This window comes from Trachurus japonicus, chromosome 7, assembly GCF_045865225.1.
Source record: "Trachurus japonicus isolate A0001 chromosome 7, Traja_1.0".
Taxonomy (NCBI): Eukaryota; Metazoa; Chordata; class Actinopteri; order Carangiformes; family Carangidae; genus Trachurus; species Trachurus japonicus.
In genome coordinates, this window is record NC_140913.1 from 29,699,932 (window position 1) to 29,723,245 (window position 23,314).

At 41.7% G+C, this 23,314-nt stretch overlaps 1 protein-coding gene across 1 annotated transcript in view; it reads left to right on the forward strand.

The window, feature by feature from the left end:
* LOC146985027 (inactive dipeptidyl peptidase 10) overlaps positions 1 to 23,314 on the forward strand; it is a 36,653-nt gene that overhangs the window by 9,957 nt on the left and 3,382 nt on the right. Inside the window, exons 5-20 of the mRNA XM_085782770.1 lie at positions 4,650 to 4,721; positions 10,240 to 10,292; positions 10,951 to 11,038; positions 11,551 to 11,671; positions 11,801 to 11,955; positions 14,265 to 14,362; positions 14,586 to 14,709; positions 15,151 to 15,192; positions 15,675 to 15,779; positions 16,435 to 16,526; positions 17,320 to 17,367; positions 19,570 to 19,688; positions 19,833 to 19,880; positions 20,189 to 20,287; positions 21,723 to 21,789; positions 22,976 to 23,170. Of these exons, the coding sequence (XP_085638896.1) occupies positions 4,650 to 4,721; positions 10,240 to 10,292; positions 10,951 to 11,038; positions 11,551 to 11,671; positions 11,801 to 11,955; positions 14,265 to 14,362; positions 14,586 to 14,709; positions 15,151 to 15,192; positions 15,675 to 15,779; positions 16,435 to 16,526; positions 17,320 to 17,367; positions 19,570 to 19,688; positions 19,833 to 19,880; positions 20,189 to 20,287; positions 21,723 to 21,789; positions 22,976 to 23,170 (1,526 nt within the window). The remainder of the gene's footprint in view (positions 1 to 4,649; positions 4,722 to 10,239; positions 10,293 to 10,950; positions 11,039 to 11,550; positions 11,672 to 11,800; positions 11,956 to 14,264; positions 14,363 to 14,585; positions 14,710 to 15,150; positions 15,193 to 15,674; positions 15,780 to 16,434; positions 16,527 to 17,319; positions 17,368 to 19,569; positions 19,689 to 19,832; positions 19,881 to 20,188; positions 20,288 to 21,722; positions 21,790 to 22,975; positions 23,171 to 23,314) is intronic.

Consider the following 23,314-nt stretch of genomic DNA (forward strand, 5'->3'; position numbering starts at 1 on the left):
CGGGGGTTTCAGTATTGATTAGACTCACATACCCACACACTGCAAAATCTCAAATATCTTCGAATATTTGTCTTATTTGTAGTCAAAATGTCATTTCTAGTCAAAACAAATCTCATTATACTTAAAATAAGACTCATCACATTAAAAAGTAGCTTGTTTTTAGACACTTTTTACTTCTTTCAAGCATGTTTTCACTTGAAATAAGTAGAAAAATCTGATAGTGGAGCAAGTTTTTCTTCCTTATTACAAGAGCACAAAAAACTTGCTTTCACTGGCAGATTTTTCTACTTATTTCAAGTGAAAATTTGTTTGAAACAAGTGAAAATGATCTAAAAACAAGTTAATTTTTTAGGTGATGAGCCTTATTTTAAGTGGAAAGAGATTAGTATTGACTAGAAATGAGACATTTTGACAAAAAATAAGACAAATATACAGTAGTTGGAAAGATTTTGAGTTTTTGCAGTGCAGATACCTGGACGAGCAGATCGGCCAACATTAAGGAAGGTGGTTGCAGATGGAGAGAGGAAGAGAAAGAGAAAGAGAAAGAGAAAGAGAGAAGCTGTAGAGTCCCACTGTTCCACATCCCACAGCTGAGACAAAAAAAGAATTGGCAGAGTGACAGTATCGGCTCATTTTCCCCCAATCTGGCTGCTCTGTGAGCCCTCAACGTGTTCCTTCAAAGAGAATTTCCCAAGCAAGGGCATCATTTTGAACGCCGCCTCTGCGCGACACTGACTGACTTATATGGGTCATCGCTGGGGAGCTTAAAGCAGGGATGTGTTGTCAGGTTGCAGAGAAGAGAGTCTCCGCGGTGTTGTGATCTGATTTGTCGTCCCCGCTGCTGTTGATTATTCCAGAGAAAAGATTTTTTCTCACATGAATACCAAGAGGAACATCTTTTTTTTTTTTTTTGAAGGAGAATTGCTTTTTTTTTTTTAAACCTTGGTATCTGAATAAATATTTAAATGAGCCAACCAAATGAGCCAAGAAAAATGGTCAGAGAATAAGAACAAACCAAAGCAATGAAAACAGAAAAAAAAAGCCTTTGAGAATATAAATAGGTTTTTAAAATGAGATTCGCTCTGAACAAAGCTCGGTTCACCAGAGGAAGTTAAAAACATGTAACCAGGCGTCTCAAAGCCTGAACTAGAAACTCAAAGGTTTCTGCTTTGTTTTCCACTGAGATTTACAAACTGCATTCAGTGTTTTGATTATTCATCACTGAGAAGACATCAGCCTCAGACAGTCGAATAAACACCATCACATCTGGCACCAGATGTTAATGTCATAGCAGAAGTGTATTGACGACTCTTAAATTAGACATAAATTCTTGTTCAATTTGCAAACTGACAGCCTGGTGTTTCGCAGACGTTGGGTTTTGATCTATGTGATGTGTGAGACGCAGGATCCACTCATCCATCTTCAACTGCTTATCTGCGATCGAGTCGCGGGGGCAGCAGACATCAGACATCAGACGGCTCTGACTGCGGGGATGCTGAGGCGTTACCAGGCCAGGTTGGAGATATAGGCCCTTTTCCATTTTAACCACCTCCACTCGATTTTGGCCCGAGCACTTGGTTTTGCGCGTTCTTGTGTCCCGATTCCTCAAAGGGATAGTTCACCCAAAATTGAAATTTCACCCATTATCTACTCACCCTCATGTCGACTAAGGGCTGGGAGAAGTTTCAGAGTCCTCCGTGGCTTCTCTGAGTTACAGGGGGTCTCGGCGTAGCGGTGCATGTCAATATAACGGTTGCAAATGGATACCAACTGTCTTCGTAACAAAAAGACACACCAAAAAACATCCAAATACCTCCATGCTGCTCGTATGTAATGTCCGTCTTGTATTGAAGCCCCGAAATGCGAAATTGTCCCCAAAAAAATTAAATAAGTCTATATTTCAAGTTTGTTTTGTAGCGGAAGCTTGAAATATAGACTTTTTTCGGGTCAATTTCGCATTTCGGGGCTTCAATACAAGACGGACATTACATACGAGCATGGAGGTATTTGGATGTTTTTTGGTGTGTCTTTTTGTTACGAAGACAGTTGGTATCCATTTGCAACCGTCATATGGACATGCACTGCTACGCCGAGACCCCCTGTAACTCAGAGAAGCCACGGAGGACTCTGAAACTTCTCCCAGCCCTTAGTCGACATGAGGGTGAGTAGATAATGGGAAATTTCAATTTTGGGTGAACTATCCCTTTAAAATTGCCTTAAAACCACCCCTTAAATTGGAGGGAGGTCAGGTGCAAACTTTGAACGTGGTGCAAGAGGAAAAGCAGCAAAGGCGTCTTTTGTTTTCTGCATTTTTTTCTTCATTGGTTCATCAAATGGAGAAAGATCATCAAAGCCCACATAACCGCTAACACAACCGCTGGAACTGGAAAAAACAGAAAAAGCATTTAGATTTCTTGTAGATGTTATTATCTATGTTGTAAATATGTTTTGTAGATTGAAGCCATGGAAAGCCATGCCTATCAAAGCTTTTGACATCCAAACTAATCAACGCCGCAGCCTAGGCGGCTACGTTCATTAGCCTAGCCTCTCCTTCATGTTACCTCGTCTGCAGACTTAAAGCTTAATTTTGTCCGTTCGTACATCATACATTTAAACACTTCCCACTTCATTGGCAAGGGGTATCTCCCTTTGGAGGCCACTCGAAACCATGTGCTAGTGTTAAGGGAGGAAAAATTGGACTGGGCCTTAATCTGTCCAACTACGGTCTGCCTCCGTGACCTCCCTCACCAGATGTCTGAACCACCTCAGCTGGCTGCTTTCCACGAAAAGGAGCAGTGGGTCGACTCAGAGTCTTCTCACCTTATCTCTAAGGGAAGGGAAACCTCCTGAGAAAACCCCATTTTGGCCGCTTGTATCCGTGATCTCGTTCTTTCGGTCATGACCCTTCGCTCATGAACCATAGCTGAGGATAGGAACGAAGACCGACCAGTAGATCGAGAGTTTGCCTTTTGGCTCAGCTCTGTTCTCGTCACAATGGTGCGATACAGCGATTGAAATACGTTTAAACCGATAGTTCGACATTTTGACTAATTCTCCTCTCACCATAATCCCTATAATCGTAGCAGTAGGTTCAATACAGTACCTTTAATTATCGGTGCATGTTGTTTTGAGATCGGCGGGGCAGAGACGTGAGCTGCTCAGTGAACAACACAATGGAGGTGAACGGTACAAGTCCCCTGTCCCTCATCAAACTCATCAAATACACAATCCAACAACTCCAACTGCACATTCACCACGCTGTGAAATAATCATGTAACATTAAGAGACAGAGTTGTTTTAGAGGTAAATGCAGCAAGAACTACATTTAGACACGGCAGTAGTATTTGCTTCACGTGTCGTAATGTTACATAATGTTACATAATTATACATGATTATTTCATAGCGTGGCGAATGTGAAGGTCATAACTTTTTCACCAGAGTGTTTTGGAGTTGTTGGATTGTGTATTTGATGAGTTTTGTGGGAAAGGCGAAAGTACCCATTTGTGAGCAGCTCGTGTCTCTGCCCCGCCAATCTAAAAATAGCTTGCACCAGTAATGAACCTACTGCTATGGGGATTATGGCAATAGGCGAATTTGCCTAAATGTTGAACTATCCCTTTAAGAGGCCTTTATTGTCACTGCATTATGTTAAAATACAATGAAACTGCAACTGGCCAACATCACAGTGGTATTCTGACATACATACTTAGTTACATCACACATTGTAAAAGCGCTTTTAAGTGGTGATATATGTATAACATGGATGGATATGGAGTTGCAGAATGACTGTGTGTATTTGATGAGAGTCTGGATGTGCTTTGGGGAAAAAACTGTGCGAGAGTCTGTTGGTGCGTGTTTTTGATTCTCTGGCCAATCTCACAGATGTAGGATCTTAATTTGTTTACAACACGATTTAAAACTCAAAAAATCGATGCATCGGTCAGTTTGCTGCATACATCAAACCACAGACAGACGGAAAAGTTGCCATATTATTGCTTCATATGTTGAGTGCGACTGTTTTGTAGTAAAAGCCTGATCACTGTGTGAACTCTGATGACGAAACAGTATTGTGCAGAGTGGAAATTGCCGGAGCCGAATCGTCTAATAAGAAGGATTTTTAACTTGATAAGTTACTGGTCATAAAAAGAAGTGCTGGTGTAATATAGAAACTCTGTGGGGGCTCATTGATTGCACAGCAGATGTTTGAACAAAGGCTGATTTGTTTTAGCTTTTGAAAAGACTTTAAAAAAGAAGTTTTTTTGTTTTTTTTTACCTTTTTGAAATACACAGTGCTGCTCCAGGTGTGTGTTGGTCTGTACAGGACTCAGGCTTCACTCCACCTCGGCAAATTATATATCGCTTTTGAATTCTCTAAGTCCCGATTCTCTCTGTGCAAAAAGCCGTTTAGGATCCTCATAACACTACAACAGCTGTTGGCACAGAATTAGACCAGACCCGGCTCTGGCTCTGAAGTGTTTTCCACATTAAAGTTAACTACTACAGCCTATCCTTCTCTCCACCCCCCCCCCCTGCAGAGCTGCATCTAATATCTAATATCCCACCACGTTTTCTCCACAGGAAACCAAATGGAAGATTTTGATTCAGTGTTTTTTCTTCTTCCTCTTCCTCCTCTTTTTCTTCTTGTACAGGATCTGACCGCGACTAAATTCCAGGTGTCAGCCGACAAGAGGTTCGTCCTCTTGGCGTACAACATCCAGCCGGTGAGTTTCCTTTGAATGCCAAGGTGACTCAGATTTTATTTTTTACATTTTACTTTTTTTTCCCCCACCACCTTCAGGAAATATAATATCCAGAGCCATAAACTGATGCACTGGTTTATCAAAGACAACCTGTGACTGTGCACAAACCTACTACACGTCTACACATGCATCCTAATCAGAGCCCCAAAGAGAGAAGCAACAGAGAGAAGGAGTGAAACATGAAGGAGAATATCTGTATGTGTGTGTGTGTGTGTGTGTGTGTGTGTGTGTGTGTGTGTGTGTGTGTGTGTGTGTGTGTGTGTGTGTCTGTGTTGATTTCTGCTACTGCAGCAGTCTGTAGCTCCGTAACACCGGCCGCCAAATGACTGGGATAACATATGGGGAGTTGAATATTTAAACTGGCTGGTGTCGGTTTTGGTGGTGGAAGCTCGGAGTGAGTGATCAGTGTGAAGTGGGTTGCAAGAGGGGGAAAGGAGGAGCAGGAGGAGGAAGAATCAATGAGATGAAGAGGTAAAGTTGGGAGCCGCGATAATGAAATCGCCCTGCTAGTTCGGTGAGGAATTTTAATGAGAAGCTGACAAGAATCACAATCGCATGCAGGTGCTTCCAGATAAGAGCTGCAGCACAGACAACACAGATCTGAGTTCATCCTCCTCTATCCTCTTCTCCCTCCACTCCCTCTGTAAATAAATACCCGCCGTCCCACTAATAAATTGTTGACTCTTTCCTCAAAGGGGCAAACTATAAGGCAAAGTTGTGTAATGTGCGAGTAATCGGAAAACAGAATTAGGGGAGAGGAGGGAGGGAATTAAAAATATGAAAGCAGATCTTTTGCTGCTCCATCGCACTCCCATTCGTTCAGTCTCCTCCGTCGCCTTGGGCTTTTCTTTACATAGATCTCAGCTTCTGCTCTAATCTGCGTATCTGTATCTGTGTATGTGTGTGTGTGTGTGTTTGTGTCTGAGTGTGTGCCTGTTGCTGTGTTACAGCATTCGTCACAAACACAGTGCGTCCCTAACTGAATTATTAAGCGGTTAACATGCATCCAATCAGAGCTCAGAGAGCGAGCGGCCTCAGATCTTTGCCCAGTTTTTTGCGGGTTTGCTTTGGTTGATTTATGCCGTGTCATTAGCATACTTCCTTTGATATCAGCAGGAATTGTCTGCTCTCATCTGTATGCTCGCTCTGTGTGTCTGTGTGTGTTTGTGTGCACACACTTGAGGAAATCACAGGCCACCTGGAATCATTTGCACACTCAGACATCATGTATTTGTGTGTTTAATGTGGAGGCTATTCCTCCATCCTTCCCTCTCTTTCCTCCTAGGTCCCTCCTCCTCCTCCCTTCCTTCTCTCTTATCTCCTCCTCCTCCTGCCTCGTCTTCCTCACTCTCGCTCACTTTTTTCCTGTCTATCTGCTGACTGAAGCAGTTTGCACCATCGCCGCCGCCGTTCGTATAAGAGGAGGAGGAGGAGGAGGAGGAACGACGTTGCTGCTGCTGAGTGTAGCACAGAGAGAAAGAGAGAAAGAGAGAGAACAAAACAGCAAAGAGCCACATGGTGATGGAGGGCTGAAGAAAAACTGTGGATATGCACCATTTGGCCTTAGATGCTCTGCCCGGTTCACATTAATCAGAGCGGTTATCAAAGAATGACAAAGATGCTTAAGAAGAGAGCAGAAGTTAAAAAAGCTCTTCTCTGGATTTTGTATTAGCTCCCGAGGCTTTAGGGAAGGGTTTTTTTTGTGCCTGGTGGGGGGAAAATAAATGGATTTTGATAAGAAGGTATACATAGAAGAGAGTCAGGGATTTGGTCACATAGGAACAAGAGGAAGCAGATTTCCTACAGGAGAGCCTGTTAGAAATAAGCCGGCTTGTGATTGTGTGATTGTGTGTGTCTGTGTGTGTGTGTGTGTGTGTGTGTGTGTGTGTGTGTGTGTGTGTGTGTGAAGAAGAAGCAGAGACAGAGAAGACTTATGTGTTTCTCAAAGACTGATGACAAGATAGTTGAGAGGCGACGGAGGTTTTCGGGGGAATTGATGAGCAGAGTCAAACGGAGCAGTGTCTGCCAAGAGAGCAGCAGTTTAGGGACAAATAAAAATGCCAGCGGGGTGTGTGTGTGTGTGTGTGTGTGTGAGGGGATGGAGGAGGAGAGGGGGGTAGGTCGTGTTTGCACTCTGCAGCAAACGCTGATGGGTGTTGGTATCAAAGGCGGCGCATTGTGGGGCTGCTCATGAGGAGGAGAAGAAGCTGTTATCTTCATGTACTGTGATATCTATACGTTAACCCTCCACCCACACACACACACACACACACACACAATATAGCTTCTAAATGTGTTTAATCTGTGTTTTGTGCCCCCACCCCCCTGCCTCCTCCTGGTTTGGCAGCATTGGGGTTGAAGAACGGGCGGTGACGTGCGGAGCAATCTGTAGGATTTATGACACTATGCCACCGGCAGCCACATTAGAGTTCACTCTGCCTTCTCCTGTGAGACAGATGCTCCGGATGTTTGTGTTTATCACACGGACACACACACAGGAACGCACAGGGGGAACACACGATGACGTATACCAGGGGGGTCGGTGTCAAAGTCATTTTAGTTCAGAGGCCACAAACAGCGGACCAGTAAAATAATTGCATGACAACCTGTTAATAAAAAGAACATTGAATTTGTCCCTTTGTTTTAGTACATTATTAAAGGGATAGTTCAACATTTGGCAAATTGGCCCATTGCCATAATCCCTATAGTCATAGCAGTAGGTTCGTTACCTTTAATTGTCAGTGCAAGCTATTTTTAGAACGGTGGAGCAGAGCCGTGAGCTGCTCAGAGCTACACTACGGAGGCTAATGGGATTTCTTGGTTTCCCTCATCAAACTCATCAAATACACAATCCAACAACTCCAAAACGCTCTGGTGGACAAGTTGTGACCTGCACATTCACCACGCTATGAGATAATAACAGAACGTTACCAGACAGAGTTGTTTTAGAGGGAAATTCATGCAAAACTGCAGATGCACGTTGCCTTCAGGGGCAGTTTTTCATCAAGCAGTCTCTGTATTTCCCTCTAAAACAACTCTGTCTGGTAACATTCTGTTATTATCTCATAGTGTGGAGTGTGGAGTTGTTGGATTGTGTATTTAATGAGTTTGATGAGGGAAACCAAGAAATCCCATGAGCCTCCGTAGCGTAGCTCTGAGCAGCTCACGGCTCTGCTCCGCCGTTCTAAAAATAGCACCGACAATTACAGTACAGGCAACGAACCTACTGCTAAAACTATATGGATTATGGCAATGGGTCAAATTGCCAAAATGTTGAACAGTCTCTTTAAGATGTTTAGAGTTAATGAACTGTCCTTCTACAAAACATATTAGGAACAACCTGAGATTTCTTGCTAAAAATATGTGCAATTTCTTGTATCTATGTAATTTTCACACTTGGGGCCACTCGCTTGACACCCCTGACGTATATTCAGCTCCGCCACCGGCTCCACGTTGGTAAATGATGAAGGTTTCTTTACAAAATCATAAACACCTGACTGAACAGCGGTGCTTTAAAGCAACGCTGCCCCCTTTGTTCTCGAAGAGGAGCTGTCAGCTCTGCATCCTGTCTTTGTTTCTCCTTCTCTTTTTCCTTCCTCTTCCTGTTCCTGCACTTCTCCTCTGTCGTTATACACGGCCTCTTTTTTCCCAGTGTACGTTTTCATCTCTCTCTTTCTCTCTTCCTCACTTCCTCACGCTGAGACTTTACAGCGCAATCAGATTTCAATCTAACTTAGATCGCCTTAGGATTCATTTCCCCCTCCTCTCTTACCCCTGCAGCTTTACCCCTGTTTCACTCCATCCATGCATTTCCTAACAACAGACTAACAACACGGAGGAGAAATCCAATTTCGCTGCTAAGTGTGCAGTATAGGGGGATGTGACATTTAATTTCTTTAGGCACTGGTTTTCCTGCAGGCTGAGGCTTTCAGAGGCCACTGGGCAAATCGCCTGCCTCCAACCTTTTGTTTGATACAACAGCAACACCAACAACAAAAAAAGGTAGAAATCAATATAATACCAAGAGTTTGTCAGGTAATGCTGCGATCTATTACGGTTAACACACACACACAGTATACACATGCACACACGTCCATTGATTCTGGGCCTTTTGTCTTCTTCAGCATGTTAATTTAATTATTCATTGAGCGGCTGATGCTGGTGTAAAGGCTGCCAGACTCTGTAGATTTCAGTGGGAAGGATATTCGCTGTAATGGTTGATAAAAATGTCTCGTCTTGGTTTCTGTGTTTTTTTTCTTTTTTCATGTCTTTGTCTGATGTCGTCTTTTTTTTATTTTAGTCCAAAGCAAACATCCACATGATCCAGATTTCTGCTCTGCGCTTGTGAACACAATAGGGATGTAATGTAACTGATGCAAATTGCTAACAGCAGTTTAATGACTCACAGAAATCTATACGAGGCTGTGATTGGCCGAGTATTGATCAACGCAAATAGTACTGGAAATTACATACAGTACATATAATATGGGGCTCATTTTAAGCTCCATATGTGAATTAAAGGTTCCATATTTTATAATTTACCAGTGATTTATTTGTGGTTTTAAGTGTAGCTCTACATCTCTTTTCTCAGCTTGTCTCTCTGTTTTCTTAGCAATCAGATAAAAATATTGGTGACTTTAGGCAAAACACTCAGAGAAGCCAAATCCTGCAGGCCTGGATAATAAACTTTATTTATATAGTCACTTCCTTATCATAGTTACAAGGTGCTCGTACAAATAAAAATGATTTAAGATACTTTAAAACAAACGAGAAAACAGTGATAAACAATTGAACACAACCAATGAAAAATAAAATAAAAGTAAAATCCTGTGGGGCGTCGTATAGCTCACTGGGTTTACTGGTTTGATTCCCCCGGCGGCCCTTTGCTGTGTGCCATTCCCCTCTCTCTGTCGCTCGTCATTAAAGGCCTTAAAACCCCAAAAATACTCTGAAAAATAAAAGTAAAATCCTGTGACCTGTGTTATTTAAAACCAAAAATGACAGTATAAAAGCCCAAAAGATAAAAAAAATAATAATAAAAGTGAGTTTTTAAACTTTAGATAATGTCTGGGCGTGCAGGACTGCTTCGTTGTGACATCACAAAGTTTCTGTGTGTGTTTCCCTTTGGACTCAGTGTTTCGATACGTTCCCAGTATTAATTCAGAACGTGGGACCTTTAATTTAAAGATCAGTGATCAATGTGCTTTTCTAATTCAGTAGCTTAATGTTGTGCTGCTGCCCTTTTCTAAAAGCAATAAGCCACTTGATGCAGTAAATTGCAGCGATTTAAGCAGCAGCTTCCCGTTGCTTATTGCTTAATCATGAGGTCGGCCTCAGCGGCGTCCTTCACAACCTGTTTTTTCTTTTCCCTCCACTCACTTTATTTACACATGTGAATGAGCAGCACTGTGTGTGAGCACTGAAATACATGTGGTGTGGCATTCCTGTGTGCATGATATCCTCTATATACCTCTTTCAGGTGTTCTCTCAGTCCTTCACAGCCTCCTATGCTATCTACAATGTGGCTAATGGGTAGGTGGAATCGTGAATGCTAATGCATGGGCTGCACTGGGCATGAGCGTTACCGATGCAAGCCGACCTGCGGGATTTAATAACTCGCCCCCCCCGTGCCCTCCCTTAAAAAAGTTTAAAAAAAACCCAAAACACGTGTCTCATTGAATCAGAACCTCATATTTCTGTCAGACATGCATTCATTCGTCAGTGTCTCTTCCAGGTTTCGTGTCCCAGCGTGAGGTTTGTACTGTAACTTCAGACGTCACTGCCTGAGATTCATATCTATATTGCATCGTATCAGTATCAGTCGAGGGAAAACAAACTGGTCCCTGGTACTTCTGATGAGTGGGACGGATTTCAGGAAGACGTGCAGCATCGTCCCTTGCCTGAATAATAGCCTATATGCCTTGGAGGGAAATGTTTGCACAAAAAAAGAAACACAACTAGATACAGTATATGGATATAAAGTAATATTGCACTCTTTGCATGAAGCAACCCCCCATTCTCTGTTTTGTTCTTCCTTCGCTGCATCTTGCTCCAGTGTCCTCACAGTACGCAGTATATAGTATCTCTCTCAAGGCCGGGGCATGGATGGACCTCAGAGGGCTTTAACCGGGGCGGCCGTCCATAATGGAGGAGCTTATATGTTTGAGTTTTTTTTTGTGTGTGTTCCCAGGGATCTGCAAGAGCTTAACCCTCCACAGAGGGAGAAGACGCAGACGGTGCTTCAATACGCTTCCTGGGGGCCTCAGGGGAACCAGCTGGTGAGCCTCGCACTTATTCATTCAATCCTGATCAATGTGTTATAATCTGCAGCACCTACGTCTGTCAACATGATAAGATTTTCTCCACCGTCACCACCACCAAGCTGTGTGTGTATGAATGACATCTTTTTCATAATGATAACATCAGTGGTACCATGTCTTTGTCGTTATTAAAAAAAAAAAGAGCTGCAGCTCGCAGGTTATTGCACTGTCTGTCTGTGCTGATATAATAGGGTTGCTTAACACGCACGCAAGTATAATTCATCTACCTTCTCTGTAATGTAATTGGTTCTTGGTGCCATGTCAATGCTCATCTGCAGCATATCAACTGGCAAGTAAAGATGTATTAGCTCTCAGCTGCCTGCCTGCCTGCGCGCCGGCCAGTGATTCATTCCCAGTCTTGGACGGCGTCCGACGCTCAGTTCAGGCAGCCAGCGTTGAAGCCTGCAAACCAAACCGTCTGTGATAATGAACTGGCGCTGTCTTGTCTGTCTTTGCTTTCTCCCTGCCAGGCCTATGTGTTTGACGGAGATATCTACTACAAGCCGAGCGTGACCGTCAAACCCTTGCGTCTCACAACCACCGAACCGGATCAGAGCGTGGTGAATGGGCTGTCGGACTGGACGTACGAGGGTAGGACGTCTTCCAACTTCACAAAAAATTCAAGTTGGCAAGCTGTGATCATGAAAAGCACAAATCGTCCTTGTATGGTTTTGACATTTTCAAAAAGAAAACTGTCACTGTCACTTTTTTTAAAAACAGAGGAGGTGCTCTTGACGTACGACGCCCACTGGTGGTCGATGGACGGCGCCCGGCTGGCCTACCTCAGCATCAACAACTCGGCCACACCTGTGATGGAGATACCTCACTTCTTAGGCGGCCTCTACCCCTCCAACGTGGTCTTCCCTTACCCCAAGGTGAAATCCTGTTAAAACAAGAGTCTTAAAGCACAATACAGGCCCTGTGATGAAGCTGCACAGAGTTGATCTGACCTGAATACTCATATCAGCGTGCACACATGCTCACAGCTGACAATACTGAGGTCTAACGTTGGACAATGTTTAACACCATCTGATGAGTTGTGTTGGAAGAATGACATCAACTCAGAAATCAAACACGGCAGTCAGAAAAATGGACAATTAATATAGCAAAACAAAAATATTATTATTTTTATACTGTACTTTTATAATGTAAATGCAATTAAATTATGTAAAAACTTACAACGAAAACATGTAACGAGCTGTTAGCCATTGTTAGCAATACTATTTCTACTCTAGATGGATTTTTACACATACAAACAGTGTAGGAAAATGTCCAGGGATAAGATTTAAATTCTACTATGGACATGGCCGACTTTAATGTGAAACAAGTATGGGGGAAATAAAGATTCAAGATTAAAATGTAGCCTACAACTCAGAGCTCAGAAATGTATATCAACTGGAACGCACCATCAGGATGTTAGCGTGCTAACATTGGCTAATTAGCGCTAAAAACATTTGGTCATATGTTGCATTCAAGACAACTTGCAGCTAAAGTAAAAACAAGCTCTGAGTTGTGAAATACTTTTTTTGTAATTGTGTGTTTACAACGAAATACTGTTGGAGCCGAGTGGTGAAAAATTAATTGTTGTAGCCTACCAAAAGTTATTTGTCAATGTTTTTTCATGCATCTTCCTCTATTTCTAAAATAAGCACAAATTACCAAACTTCTTTCGGGCAATGATGTTTTTTCTCCTCCGAGTTAGGATTTCCCAGTTGGAGTTCTTACATCTCAGTTACTTCCTAGTTGAATAATAAATTGGACACATCAACATTTTGGGGCTCAACAAAGAGATTTTACTAAAAAAAAAACACACAACTGTGAACTTAAAAGTGTACAGAAATGGCCGATTGTCCTGTTTGTCGCGCCGAGTTGTCACGAGCTGCAACACGAGTTTACCCGAGTAAGGAAAACGAATTTGATTGGTCGTTATCGAGCGGGCGGGATATTCAAAGCTTGGGGCGTGTGTGTATGCGTGTCTCAGACGTTTAAATGACGGATTACGGATCCAATATCAGTGGCTGGTGAATCGTGTACAGGCTGACGTATAATCCGTGCGCCTGCATTATCCAATGCGAGAAAAAAAATACACACTTTCATCCCGGATTTACTCAAAAATAGAATTTTGCACAAAGTTTGACCTACATCGTCTGAAAGATGAGTTATTACATTAATTTTATGATCCAGAGTGGGCTCAAATTCAATTCTCTTTTCTGTACACCTTTAATGGGAATTAAAATCGAGAGATCACCAAAGTTTTAAGGTACTACTGGCTGTTTACTGCTACATAGCTAACATCTAGCCTACTTTCAGCTCATGAGTTTAGCATTAAACTTTTTATTTTTATACCCTACTATCTGTCAGAGAGCTACAGCAACTTTAACTCGTTTTATTCCTAATTTCTTTCACTTAAGTTAGCATGCTAAGAAGTTAGCTTCAGTTCCTGCAAGAAACCACATGATTCAGCAGCAAAGAAAACGTACAAATAGCTCCTTTAAAGGTGTTCAGAAATGGCCGTTTGTCCTGTTTGTCGCACCAAGTTGTCACGAGTTGCCGCACGAGTTTACCCGAGTAAGAAAAACGAATTTGATTGATTGTTATCAAGCGGGCGGGATATTCAAAGTTTGGGGCAAGACCGAGCTCGGTGTGTGTGTGTGTGTCTCAGACATTTAATTGATGGATGACGGATCCAATATCAGTGGCTGATGAATTGTGAGCAGGGTGACGTATAATCCGTGCGCCTGCATTATCCAATGCGGGGAAAAAAATACCACACTTTCATCCCGGATTTAATCAAAAATAGAATTTTGCACAAAGTTTGGCCTACATCGTCTGATAGATGAGTTATTACACTAATTTTAGAGTGGGCTCAAATTCAATTTTCTTTTCTGTACAGCTTTAAAGATACACCGTCCTTATTGTACTTAACTGTGAATATCTTCACCACATAAATGTTGGATAATTCACTGTATTGGTGACATTTTGACCTGTAAAGTCAGAGGACCATCAGTGTCTGTTTCATTACAATCCATCCAGTAGATGTGGAGGTATTTCCAGACTAAACTGGTGGTGGACCAGACCAGCACCGTTGCCTTTGCTGCTTGTGTGGATTAAAAGATTTGTCTGAGGAAACTGCATGCAGATTTTTAATGAGTTTATCTGATATTTCATTTCCTTGTGCTCCAAGGCGGGCGCCAGCATCCCATCCGTCAGCCTGTTCGTGGTGAACCTTTACGGTCCAGCTCACACTCTGGAGATGATGCCTCCAGACTCCCTCAGATCCAGGTACTATACATCTCTATGAATGTAAACGCGGAGTTAACCTTTAAGACGTTCGACTCCACCTGTCAGGAATTATTACATGTGTGTAAATTCCCTTTTTTCCCCCTTCGCTGCATCGTTTTTCTTTTCTTTTTTTCCATCCATCTCCATCTCTTTGTATCTTACTTTCCAATCTTTGTGCCTCCTCGTCATGTATCATTTTCTGCACTGCGTCCTCCCTCCTCAGAGACAGCTACATCTCCATGGTGACCTGGATCAGCAGCACGCGGCTCGCGGTCCGCTGGCTGAACCGTGCCCAGAACCAATCGGTGCTCTGCGTGTGCGAGGCCACCACAGGCGCCTGTTCAGAGGTGAGCAGTCATCATCACTCGCCGTTCCACATTAGTAATCCAAACGCCCCTCGATTGCAACATACAGCTTTAATAGATTTTTTTTTTTTTTTTTGTGCTTCTGTTTTTTTGCACAGTGTTGGGAGTTAGGATTGATTTGCTTAAGCTCTCAAATCTCTACCGGCTGGATTAATATTTAAGGTCATTTGCTGCATGAGGGGAATTTTCATTGATGTGCTGCTGCAGGATTTTATTGCTTGTTCGCCTCCTGTAAATCCTCGTAGATTTCAGTTCACACATTGCCAATTATTTATTAATGTAATACTTCATAAATAATAAACATAATCAGCCTTGTTTATACAATGCTATTTAAATCAGCTTACATCTTGTTGTAAGTGCATTTTAAATATCGTGACTAATGCGTCTCTCTCTCGTGTACATTGTGCCATTTTAAATCCATAGAAACACAAAATGGCGATGGACATAATGCAAAACCAACGACAGGTGAGTGCTGCTCATGTTTACACCTGTTTCTCACCAACACTGCAAAAACTCTTATTTCTAGTCAAAATGTCATTTCTAGTCAAAACAAATCTAATTCTACTTAAAATAAGACTCATCACATTAAAAGTAGCTTGTTTTTAGACACTTTTTACTTCTTTCAAGCATATTTTCACTTGAAATAAGTAGAAAAATCTGATAGTGGAGCAAATTTTTCTTCCTTATTACAAGCACAAAAAACGTGCTTTCACTGGCAGATTTTTTCAACTTATTTCAATTGAAAATTTGTTTGAAACAAGTGAAAATTATCTGAAAACGAGTTCATTTTTAGATGATGAGTCTTATTTTAAGTGGAAAGAGATTAGTTTTGACTAGAAATGAGACATTTTGACAAGAAATAAGACAAATATTCTCTGAAAGATTTTGAGTTTTTGCAGTGAACACCTTTTCCTCTAACTTCTTCTTTTTTTTTTTTCATTTAACAGGATGTGCCGCTGTTCACAGCAGATGGATCTGTGTTTTATACGATCCTGCCGGCCAAGCAGGGAGCTCGCGGAGAGTTTCACCACATCGCCGGCCTCTCAGTCCAGGTCCGTATTTTTTTTTATGTTTTACTACTCTTTGTCACCCTCTGATAATTTCTGGCTGAACAGGTCGTTAACGTTTCAGGTGATGGTGAAATAAAACAGTGTGTGATTACAGATCTCAGCCTAAGCCTCCTCCACTCCTCCTCTGTCATTAGCGACGCAATTTGAGTTATTTCATTTTCTCCCTAATTATACAATTACCTAAACAGCATCTTTATCTGAGGAGTCATTTTAGCTGTTTAATATTTTATCGGTCCTTTGCCCTTTCCCATTTCAGTTCATCTCGGTTTAACAATTAATTCATCCCATGTGGGGTAATTAAAATATTTATTGTGCTTCTTTTTTTTGTTTTTTTCTCATGAAAGAATCAAGTAAATTTGGCATAAAAGAGTTTTTGTCTTATTGTAGTTTGCTGGATGCTTAAAAGTCGCACACTTCTGGGCTCCATAAGAGGTTCAAGATTAAATCCAAAGTTTCCAAACACTTATAAGACAAATCATTAAAAAGTTTTTTTTTCTGAACTTTTCTCCCAGCTCAATGATTTGATTCAACTTTATGAAGCTATCTTCATCTTTCCCTCTTCCTCTGACACTGTACTGTATCTGCTGCTGCTCCTATTTTTACTCTGCTCTCTACATCTCTCTCTGTGTTAACGCAGCCCGCCATCCCGTCCGTCCCCCCTCGCTTCCTGACATCGGGGAGCTGGGACGTCACCTCGCTCTGCGCCTTAGACGAGAAGGCTGGAAAAATGTACGTGAGAGAGAGAGTCACAGTGTGTGTGTGTGTGTGTGGAGTTCAATCACCCCCTCAGTGCATTTAACCGCCTGTCGCTCCTTTCTATGAATATACAAGTGACCGGGGAGGTTGAGCAGAATAATGCCCATCATTACCGTGATCATTAAAGTGATGTCGACAGCTGCAGAGAAAAGAATTCAAACTGTGGTACATGAATGGTTCATATAAGAAAAGCTTGTTAAAAAAAATCCCATTTTAACATGCAGCATTGATCGTAGCCAGAGGAAAAAAGGCTTTGACTCTGACTTTTGCTTATGGCAGTGTGAATTGCCATTGAAAAGAACAAAAGGGACCTACTTACACTTGACCAGAGCAGATTATTGTTTAAATCTCTCTTCATCCTGCCGGGGCGAAGAAAAAGCCCCTGACGAACACATCGACTGAGGTGTGTGAGCGTCACAGGCAATCAAGGAAAAAGTCAATGTAGATCTAGAAGACGATTGTTTTCAGTCCCTAAAGCTTCAATCAGCTCCGAGTGACTCTGACTGTATAGAGGCGGATACTGAACCTCGTGACACTGTGATGTTCACCCACTGTGCTATAAACTATAAAAGCCGATTTTTATAAACGCCCAGAACTGTGTAAATATGTGTAGATCGGTTCTCCTCGTGAATTATTGATGTTGAGATAATTAGGATGAAACTATGATGCCCAAAGGTGAAGTGCAGTAGTGCTTTGTCAGTGTTGAATAACTTTGCTGCGTCTGTGCTTCCCTTCTTCCCTTATTTTTTTCTTTTTTCCCCATCAGCTATTTCCTGAGCACGGAGGAATCCCGACAAAGCAGACACCTTTACAGGTGAGTGTGTGAAAACAACCTAACCTCAGGTGAAAACAGACTCTGTAGAGAAATGTATCAAGTCTGTGAGTATAAGCGTTAGTGTATTACATCTTTAAACAGTCTCACTTCCTGACTCAGATTTTATAACTTAAAAAATAAATGTGAGATTCTTACAAAGCAAACGTGTCTGTGTTCATCAGGTTTCATCTTTATTCATGTTCACCATCTGAGATCAGCAGGAGCTGGTGGTCCAATTAGCTAATTAGCAATAAACACAAAGCACAGCGCCGCCGAGGCTCATGGGAATGGTATTGGGGTTTTATTGGTATATTCGGTCGTAAATGTAAAAAATGTATCAGCCAAATTAAAAAGCCAGAGGAGCAACAAATTCAACATGAATACCACTGGTTTTCATTATCAGGATTCAAAAAGTGACAGAAAATTGCCACAAAACATAAAAAACACCACAAAACAAACCCATGAGACACATAGAATCATACAACAATACTAGACTTACACAGATTTTATTGTCTTTCAGAATACAAGTGTAACTGAATGAAATTTCATTGCAATTAACTCATCAGAATAAAAAACTATATACAGTATACCATATATTAAAATACTATAACGAGCAAAAATAGTTAAAAGTAAAAGTGTTTAGTAAGTCAAAAGGATGCAACATCTGGGGACCATGAAAAACTAGCAAATTCATTTGGAGAGAGAATTAAAGGGATACTTCACCCAAAATCAATAATTCACCAATTTTCTGCTCAACGTCACAGTCATCAAAACGCTTTAGGAGTTCCAGGGGGGGTCCGGCGGTGGATAGAGTTCACTTTTGAATCGTCCAAAACACACACTATGAAACATCCAGATACCTCCATACTGCTGGTCTGTACTGACCCAAGTGTCCTTGTTGTAGCAGTAGCTCCCAGTGGCTGCACGAGATGTTCTTCCGTGTTTACATCATAAATCCAATGGTTTACAACGACGAACATCTCGCAGCAAATCTTGCGCATGTGCACAAACATCACCAGCCACTGGGCGCTACTGCTACAACAAGGATAAAAACAGAGATCAAATACATTTCTTCCGAACTACTTTTTCATGTGGCGGCTTCAGGACACTTGGGTCAGTACAGACCAGCAGTATGGAGGTATCTGGATGTTTCATAGTGTGTGTTTTGGACGATTCAAAAGTGAACTCTATCCAATCCAAATAGCGATTTTGGGTAAAATATCCCTCTAAGACATGATGATGACCCCTGTGTTTATATTTCCCAAGGGTTACAGAGGACATATTTCACTACAAATACAATAATGTGAACCACAACCATTGTGTTGGACTAATATTTGATATAACAGAGCTACACTGCTCATACACCCTCAAAAACAAAAACAAATCAGAGGAGCGACTGCACTCTGATTCTGAAGAAACCTTTATTGTTGTGTGCTGTATATACGCTCCAGGCCAGCAGTTAAACCGACCCATAAAACCCCACTCAGTGGCGGAGAGCCGTCTGGAGTCGCTGAGACTTATCGTCCCACCTGTGATAATCTCACCTGCTCTTTCTCAGCTGCTTCGCTTCCAGTTTATCACCTGACGACGTACTGTAGCTCTGGGTCTCAGCAGGAGAGACAGCTCAGTGTTACGGCGTGGTGGTGGTGGAAGTGGAAGACGAAGGCTTGTTTTTTTTTTTTTAAAGTATATTTTTTGGCTTTTCATGCCTTTATTAGATAGGACAGTTCAGAGTGTGACAGGAAATGGGAGGCAGAGAGGGGGGGGAATGACATGCAGGATAGGGCCGTCCGACGCGGGACTCGAACCGGGGCCGCCTGAAGCGAGGACTATAGCCTCTACACATGGGGCGGGTGCTCTACCAACTGAGCTAAACACCGCCCCAGAAGGCTTGTTTTTAAGACCTGTGGTTAATCCTGTATGAAATGTGTAAGCGGTGGAGCAAGTGGAGCACATTTAGAGACTTTAGCCGACAACACTCCCTAACAGAGCAATCTGCACATCGGCTTTTTTATGTCTCACCTTATCGAACCACGTTTGTTTTCTGAGAAGTCGTCTCCCTGATCGGTTTGTCTCTAGACGCCTTGATATCTTAGCAATCAATTGACCCTCTCCTGCAGCAGTCCCATCTGATTTAGATCTATCCTATAGTCCTCAGTGTGTGGTCAGTAACGCTTTTTTGTTTTATTTTATTATCCCCAGTGTCGACCTGGATGGAGTGTTTCAACGCCGCTGCATCTCCTGCAGCCTCTTAGACGGATGCAGCTTCTTTAAATCTGAATTCAGCCCTAATCAAACCCACTTCACTCTCTACTGCTTAGGTGAATAAATAAGATGCACTCACACACTCACAGAGAATACAAAGACACTTGCAATGATGATGAATAAGAAAAGCATCACGCTTTTCTTCTGCTCAGACAAGTTGGTTTTATAACGTTGTCTTTTGTTTAAAAAAATCCCCCCAGGACCTGGAATCCCTAAAGTGACGGTTCACAGTACAAAGGACCCCTCCAGTGAGTGTTACATCTTCCTGTCTGACTAATAATCTACACACACACATTATGCAAACATGCATTGCACACACACTTCTGTTTGCAGTGTGCTATGACAGCCAGCGGGGGGCGATTTGCTCATGTAGCCCTGAATGTGGATTCATTCATCTCCTGCTTGTGCACACTGCCCTCTGTCTGCAGCTCTGTGTCAGGGTTTAGTTAGTTCACAACATGGGGATGATGAGGTTTTGATCCACAACCTAATGGGCTGCTGTGTGTGTGTGAGGAAGAAGAAGAAGGTAACACAGTGTTGTTTTGATCTCCTGTAGGATACGTGGTCTTGGAGGATAACAGCCCTTTGTCTCGAGCTCTGGAGGACAAGAGGCTTCCTGAGACTCTGTTCAGGACTCTTCCTGCAGACAACCACGGTACCACAGAGAAACTGTAGCTGCTTTTATCTATAAACAGTACAGTGGCATCATGCTGCAGTAGTTTGGGCACCTTATGGTCAAAAAAATGTCTGTTAATGTGAACAGTTCAGCAAGTGGAAGATGAAATAATCTCAAAAGGGCATACAGTTACAGATGACAAGTTCCCTTTACATTTTAAACAATATACTGTATATACACTACTCACAAAAAGTTAAAGGTATATTTGACAAGAATCTCCCTATAAAAAGTTCATGCTACAGTGATATTCTATCATGAAAGCCTTTTAGGTAGAAGGATGCAATGGTCATTTCTTTATCTCAAACAAAAGCTAACAACAGTGGTGGCCATAGCACAACAAACATCTCAACGTCTCATGATGTGAACATGTGAACATGGTGGAGAGGAGAGGGAGAGAGAAGAGGACTGTCTACAAACTGAACCAACTGAACCACTAAATCAGACGGTGCTTGTGATGTTTGTAGTTAATCACCTTGTTAGAGAACAGCATGTTATTCAATAAGGACTGAAACATTGAACAATTGGACATGTGCATTCAAAAGTTTAGAGAAGGTTAAATTAAGTTCACCTGTAAAGGTTATAGTGCATTTTAGGTGCAATCTGAAATTTAATCCAAAAGCCAAACATCCCTAACTTTTTGTGAGTAGTCAATGTATTATTTATTTTCATCTTTTACATTTTCAAAATGACAGAAAAGGAAAAGGGCCTAAAGCAAAGGTTTGCCCCCCCCCCCCCCTTTGGAAACTATCACAGTGTGTAAATAGTAAATATCTTGTCCGATATCTTGGTCAAAGTTACCTGACAGCTCAAGTCTCCTGGGTTTCCCATTAGGGATGTCACGATAACTTGTTTTCACAATTAACCGCGGTATTAAACGCTACAATTAATTAATCGTCATGATTCCTAAATACTGCCACTTTCCAAAAAAAGATTATGTCGGAACCACAGACAAATACGCACCAGAATAAAGGTAAATGCACAGATACTGGTTTAAATTATTAATCTACAGCTTGTATTGCTTAAAATATTGCAAAAAGAGTATTTCATGTTTAACTTTAAGCCTTTTGGAGATTATTTCATCTTCCATCTGCATGCCACTGTAAATAAAAAAGTTGGTTTGCTTCTAACTTTATTCAGCAGCTAAGTTAAATGGTGATAGTTAATTCATGTTATTGGCCACAAAGCGTTCACGCAGTCCTTTCCTCAAGCAGCCAGACTGTAATCAGCAAGAGACAAAAATATAGTTAAGTCGTACTAATTAAAGCAATCACTTATTGTATTTGGTGCTCCGGTTGTGAGTCATGCGTTCCCCTCAGGTGGCTGTGAATGTTTTAAGGAGCAGGTTTGTTTCTGTAGCTGCTGCAGTGACTCATGGTCTCTTCTACTTGTCCAAACCCTGTTTGCTTTTCCTCAGACCTGCACCTGAAACTCTCTCTACCTCAGGGTTACGAGGCCAACCTGCACCCTCTGCTCATCATTGTGTAAGTGACACCGAGACGACGTAATGTCACCTGTTCTGCTCTGTTGCAACGTGCTGCTGCTGCTGCTGCTGCTGCGACCCTTAACACTGTGACCTCGCGACACAAGCCGATCCTGTTGGTCTCGTTGCTCAGGGACAGAGATGGACTGAGTACTCGACCCCAGTACTTGAGTAAGAGTACAAACTACGGGTCAAAATGTACTCCGTTACAAGTAAAAGTATATAGGCAGAAATATGTGCCACCAGAAACTGAATTTGAATCATTTATATTTGAATTTGAATTGCTAAACTTGAATAATTGAATTGAACAATTGAATTTGAATCACATAATTTGAAATTGTATTGTTTAATTTGAATCATTGCATTGAAAAACTCTCCTTCAAGTACCCGGATGTCTGTCACAGTAAATTGAAACTGAATTTTGAGAACCGAATTTGAATTGTGAGAGAGTTGGGTTTTCAGTGAGGATCAAATTTTATTGGATTTCAATTTCAAATTATATTATTCAGATACAGTTTTTCAATACAATGATTCAAATTAAACAATACAATTTCAAATTATGTGATTCAAATTCAATTTTTCAATTCAATTATTCAAGTTTAGCAATTCAAATTCAAATATAAATGATTCAAATTCAGTTTCTGGTGGCACATATTTCTGCCCATAAAAGTAGCTCAGTCGGCATGTTACCCGAGTAAGAGTAAAAAAGTACTTGCTTTTAAAGGTACTTAAGTATCCAAAAGAACATGCTTTTAAATTTACTTTAAGTAAAAGTAAGAGTAAGAGTAAATTTCTTATTTTTCCACATCAATTAATTACTATAATTTTTTCTAAATGAATTTAAGGACCTTTTAACTCTTGTTTCTGAGAATTAACTCTTTGAAACCAGCTGCACTGATGTGCTGCTTTTAGAGGTTAGGGTTTCCTTATTTGACAAACACAGCTTGTGTCCAATAGGATTTTAGAAAAAAAAAGAAAAAAGAAAAAAAAAGAGCTGACCTGAAAGTAACGAGTACTTTTCAGCCTTCCTAGAAATAAACTTGAGTAAAAGTAAAAATGTCTTGGAAATGTATTCAAGTAAGAGTAATAAGTACCAAAGAAATAACTCAAGTAAAGTACAAATTCTCTGGATATGTACTTAAGTACAGTACTCAAGTAAATTTACTCTGTTACTGTCCACTGCTCAGGGACGGCGTTCCCGGCCGCCAGTCGGTGACGGAGGAGTTCTCCCTGGACTGGCCTCAGGTCCTGTCCAGCACCCAGAGCGTGGCCTTGGCCTGGGTGGACGGCCGGAGCGGGGTCGGCCGCGGCCAGAAGACCACCGCCGCGGATCCACGCAAGCTCGGCTCGCTCCGAGTCAAAGATTACCTGGGAGTTGTCGAGTCAGTGCCGTCATATATAATCATTTCATACCATCCATCCTCCCAACTGCAGCGTGTGGACGTTTGTTCAAGAATCTATCGTTTTTTCAGTGTTCATAAATCGGCTGTGGTCGCAAGTATCGTCCTTTTGACCATCATTTAAAT